This window comes from Temnothorax curvispinosus, unplaced genomic scaffold, assembly GCF_003070985.1.
Source record: "Temnothorax curvispinosus isolate PA1 unplaced genomic scaffold, ASM307098v1 QBEX01012117.1, whole genome shotgun sequence".
NCBI classification, from domain to species: domain Eukaryota; kingdom Metazoa; phylum Arthropoda; class Insecta; order Hymenoptera; family Formicidae; genus Temnothorax; species Temnothorax curvispinosus.
The window spans coordinates 1-5601 of record NW_020221897.1 but is presented as its reverse complement, the minus strand read 5'-3'; the positions used below and the strand labels follow the sequence as shown (position 1 = coordinate 5601).

Sequence of the window (5601 nt, the reverse complement as noted above, 5' to 3'; positions counted from 1 at the left end):
TTTGAGAACAATAATCGCTCAGTTGAGCAAAGTACATATTTCAAACATTTTGGTCCTTCGAGCCGGATTTGGATCCCGGATAGAGATCCTGAATAAATACATATACAGTTCCTGAATACCGGTGTACGGCCTCAGGATGAGACTCAGTCATGTGGAAAATTATTTAGAACTTCAGTTCACCATGATGGGCATGATTGAAAAAACGAGTGATAACTTAATTAGTGTTGGACGATCAAATATTACGCTGACTATGGTGCAAACGCGTCTTACAGATTTAAAAGAGAACTGGGATCAGTTCTCAATGCGACATCAGGCCATCGGATTGGCAGTACGCTCATTAAATGCAGAGGATAGATTACTGATAATGAATCACGCGTATTTTTCGGAAGGTCTTTTTCCAAAGACGCATCAAATCTATCTTCGGGAAATCGATAGATTGAATTCCATTCTAGCGCGGGAACCAGAGTCCGTAACGCCTTCGAATTCTACGCAACCGGTTTCGCGGGAATTAGGGTCAGTAGCGCCTTTGACTTCTACTCAACCTGTTTCGCGGGAACCAGTGTCAGAAACGTCTTCTAATTTGATACCACCTCCTGTGAATATTTTAGAGGCGCAATCTCTTTCAGATCATCTAGCGTATCTTGATCGCGCACGTTTGCCAATTATTAAATTACCTGAATTTGACGGTACGCCAGATAGATGGTTGTCGTTTAAAGATTTATTTACCTCTATCATTTTAAATACTTCGCTGACAGCTGTCGAGAAACTGCAATACTTAAAGACGAGTTTAAAAGGATCAGCTGCTCTATTACTTAAAAATACCAAACTCACGGCCGATAATTTTCAAAAGTCATGGGAGGCTTTAGTTGCATTTTATGAAAATACACGATTACTCGTTAACGAAACTATTCAATCGTTATTCTCTTTGAAACGAATGACAAAGGAATCAGCTACTGAAATGGAGCAACTTTACACGAACATGACGCAAATCTATCGCACACTCGAGACTTTACAACGTCCGGTTGAAACTTGGGATGACATCTTAGTATTTATTGCTGTTCAACGACTTGACGCTAATTCGGTTAAAGCTTGGGAAATTCGGTTAGGCTCAGCAAAGCAGCCGCCTACATGGGATCAAATTCGCACTTTCATGTTTGATCGGTTTCACACACTTCAAGCTGTTGAAAGAAACAGATCAGGTTTCCGCTCACTTCAATCTACTGCCGCGTCACATTTTCAAGGAAAATCGAAAGATGAAAAAACCGGGAAGTCAAATTCTTGTGTGTTATGTTCAGCAAAACATTATATAGCGCACTGCTCGCAGTACACATCGAAAACTGTACAACAACGGATGGCGATTATTGCAAAACATAAACTGTGCTATAATTGCCTCGGTTTACACCGAGCCTCGGCTTGTCGGGTAACTACGCGTTGTTTGAAGTGTGGCAACAAGCACCACACCACTATACATCAATTTAACAAGAAATCGACAAATTCTGATCAGTCTTCGACTAAAGCAGAAACAAAAGCGGTCTCTTCTCCGACGATTAAAACGGATCAAGCTGCACAGTCAACTTCTACTAACTCGGATGTGAAAACAGTACATGCTGCTTCGATTTCAAGATCTACTTCAAGCGTATTATTGGCCACGGCACAAATTGTGATTGAAAGTCACAATGGAGAGCGCATAAAAGCTCGAGCATTGATTGATCAAGGATCCGAGATATCCTTAATTACTGAACGTCTTGTACAACGACTACGACTTCCGAGAAAACATTCGATCATCCCCTTGATTGGAATAGGAGCTCAAAAGGCCCGTCAAACCAGAGGAGTTGTTACCTTCAAAATGAAGCCGCATTTCGAGAGTGAATACGAATGTTTCATCGACGCTCACATACTACCTAAACTCACTACTTCGTTACCTTCCAAGCTTTGCGACAGTTCAACTTGGATTCATCTTATCGGATTACAATACGCAGATCCGGACTTTACAATTCCAGGATCTATCGACATCATATTGGGAGCTGACATTTATGGCATTATTCTCGAAGAAGGAATTATTAAGGGGGCTTTGGATACTCCAATAGCACAAAGGACAAAACTTGGCTGGATCATTTCGGGTCCGGCAGGAAACGCTTATAACTCTTTCCTAATTCGAAGTAATCATATCTCAACTGATAAAGAACTCTATGACTTGATTCAACGGTTTTGGGAGATGGAAAGGATTCCTATCTCGGAAAATTCTTCGTTATCTGAGGAAGATCAGCAATGCGAACTTCACTTCCAATCGACTCACACTCGAGATTCAAGTGGACGTTATCAAGTTAAACTACCTTTCAGTCAGCCAGCCGAAAAATTAGGAGACTCTCGGACGAAGGCTGTTAAAGTATTGAACAGTCTGTCTAAACGATTGTTGTCTGATCCTCAGTATGAAAAGGCTTATCATAAATTTATGGATGATTACAAGGAGTTGCAGCACATGACACTCGTTCCAGATTCCTGTCCAGAACCTCAACACGTTTATTATTTGCCACACCATGGAGTGCTACGTGACAACGATCTCAATCGTATTCGAGTTGTATTCAACGGCTCTAGTCGTACATCTACAGGATATTCTCTAAATGACATACTGTTTACCGGAGCAAAACTACAAATCAACTTGTTCGACGTTCTGATCTGGTGGCGCAGATTCCCATTTGTCTTTTCGTTCGACATGATGAAGATGTACAGGCAGATTTTAATACACCCAGATGATCGAGATCTTCAAAGAATTCTTTGGATCCTGCAATCTAAAGGCATTCTGACTATTCAAACCTTCCAGCTGAATACGGTTACTTATGGTGAGATTTGCGCACCTTTCTTAGCCCTTCGAACCATCATTCAACTCATTAAGGATGAAGGAAGTAAATACCCTCTGGCAGTTCCCGTTTTGAAGAAAGGCCGTTACATGGATGACGGATTCGGAGGTTCAGATTCAATCAAGAAGGCACGATCAATTGTCCAGGAAGTGACTGAGATCTGCAATGCAGGAGGCTTTCCGCTTCATAAATGGTCTGCAAATCACCCAGAAATCCTCGATTCCATCCCTCCGGATAAACAAGCCATTTCTTCTCCAGTGAAGATAAACGAGAATGCTCTCGTCAATACCTTAGGATTATGTTGGAATCCTCCTACTGATACCTTTCATTTTACTATTGAGATCCCAAAGCCCAATACACTTTCTAAACGAACAGTCATGTCAGTCATCGCTAAGATATTCGATCCTCTTGGTTTACTTGCTCCTGTACTTATTCCTGCCAAAGTTCTTATCCAGGAATTGTGGACTCTAAAACTTGGCTGGGATGACCCTTTACCAGGAGCAGTATCTACCAAATGGAACCAGTTCGTAAATAAGCTTCAAGAAAAGCATAAGATAGCCATTCCTCGTTGGATCGGTGTGACATCTGATCACCACATAGAAATCCACGGTTTTTGTGACGCTTCTCAGCAGGCAATTGCAGCCGCTGTATACGTACGATCCACCGACGCTCATGGAGTTACCAAAGTCTCATTGTTGTGCGCCAAAACAAAGGTCGCTCCTCTGAAGCGTCTTACCATAGCACGCCTTGAACTTGAAGGAGCAGTCCTCATGACAAAACTTATTTCTCAAGTTTCAAACATCCTCGAATGGGACAGAGTACCGGTTACAGTCTGGTTAGATTCTTCCATAGCTAAAACTTGGATAACTGGGCATCCTTCTCGTTGGAAGGATTTCGTACACAACCGAGTTGTATTTATTCAGAAAACTCTACCTCACGCTCAATGGAGATTCGTATCAGGAAAGGAAAATCCTGCCGATTGTGCAACACGCGGTTTAACACCCGTTCAAGTTCAAGAGTTTACAACTTGGTGGCAAGGACCACATTGGCTTTCAGCATCTCCTTCTACTTGGCCGAACGAAGTACGAGCTCTTAATATAGAAGATAATCTAGAAGAACGACCAATGAAAGTCGTCACCATCTCGAAGGACTACGGTCCTGAGTTATGGGAGCTTGCTCATCGATACTCAGATTTGACACGCTTACTTCGAATCACCGCTACCTGCATGAGAGCTATTGCTCGTTTCCGACGATCAAATGCAATACTCTCAGAAACTCCTCTGACTCCTCAAGAGTTAAATCACGCTAAACTCTTTTGGATAAAGGCCGTGCAACAAGTGTATTTCAAACACGACTTGCAAACTTTAAGTTCGGGACGATCTCTCGATAAGACGAGTCCACTTTTGCGTCTGACACCCAAATTGGACTCCGACGGATTCTTACGTGTAGGCGGTCGACTCCATTCCGCATTCCTGCCTATTAACACTAAACATCCGTTTATTCTACCGAAAGACTCCCCTTTTACTGCATTAATTATCGCTGATGCACACTTGCGTACTATGCACGGTGGTACGCAATTAACTACTAATTTTATTAGAACAGAATACTGGATAATAGGAGGACGAGCTCCAATCCGTTCCTTTATTCTTAAATGCATTCGATGCGCCCGCTTTCGTCAGAAAAGAGCACAGCAAATAATGGCTCCGCTGCCAATAGAAAATCTAACGCCATCTAGGGCATTTTTACATTCTGGTGTTGATTACGCAGGACCGTTTGTCCTTAAGACTTGGAGAGGAAGAAATCCCCAGACCTACAAAGCCTATATAGCTCTCTTTGTTTGCCACGCTACGTCGGCAATTCATTTGGAGTTGGTAACCGACTACACCACTGATGCGTTCATTGCCGCCTACAAGCGATTCACTGCCAGAAGGGGGATATGCGCCACCCTGATGAGTGATTGCGGCACGAACTTCAAGGGAGCTGATTCCGAACTCAAAAGGCTATTCTCGTCTTCTTCGGAAGAATTGGGGAACCTGGCTATGCTTCTGGCCAATCACGGAACGCAATGGAAATTCAACCCTCCATCTGCACCTCACTTCGGAGGTAAATGGGAAGCGGGGGTTCGTTCCGTTAAATTTCATCTCAAACGAGTAGTTGGTGACAACTTGCTTACTTTTGAAGAGATGAGTACTTGGTTAACGCAGATTGAGGCTACCCTCAATTCAAGACCTCTCTGTCCCCTAACTGATGATCCTAACGATCTCAACGCATTAACTCCTGGACACTTTCTGATTGGAGGTGCTCCCACAATTATTCCTGAACCATCTCTTGAAGCTGTTAAAGTAGCACGATTATCCAGATGGCAACTGATTCGACAAATGTTGGACAGTTTTTGGACTAGATGGTCCAGCGAGTGTTTACAACGCTATCTTTCCATTTACAAATGGAATAAGGCCACTCCTTCGTTGAAGGTTGGCTCTCTCGTATTAGTAGTGGATGAAAGGTACCCACCATCAAAATGGCCTTTAGGCCGTATCATTGAAACTTTTCCCGGCAGCGATGGATATACGCGAGTAGTCTCAGTTCGTACACAACATGCAGTATTGAAACGACCTATCGTCAAGGTTTGCCCGTTACCTATAGAATCAGACGTAGTATAAATGTTCGTTGACCCTGGTCAACGAAGGCGGGGAGAATGTTCGAAATAAGCGCGCAATACAGCGACAGCAACGCGGCGACCGCG

At 43.1% G+C, this 5601-nt stretch overlaps 1 protein-coding gene across 1 annotated transcript; it reads left to right on the top strand.

Moving 5' to 3' along the window:
• Positions 1-136: 136 nt before the first annotated feature.
• LOC112462240 lies at positions 137-5518 on the top strand. The gene has a single exon (XM_025027906.1). The coding sequence runs from the start codon at positions 137-139 to the stop codon at positions 5516-5518; it is 5382 nt and encodes a 1793-aa protein (XP_024883674.1).
• The last annotated feature ends 83 nt before the right edge of the window (positions 5519-5601 follow it).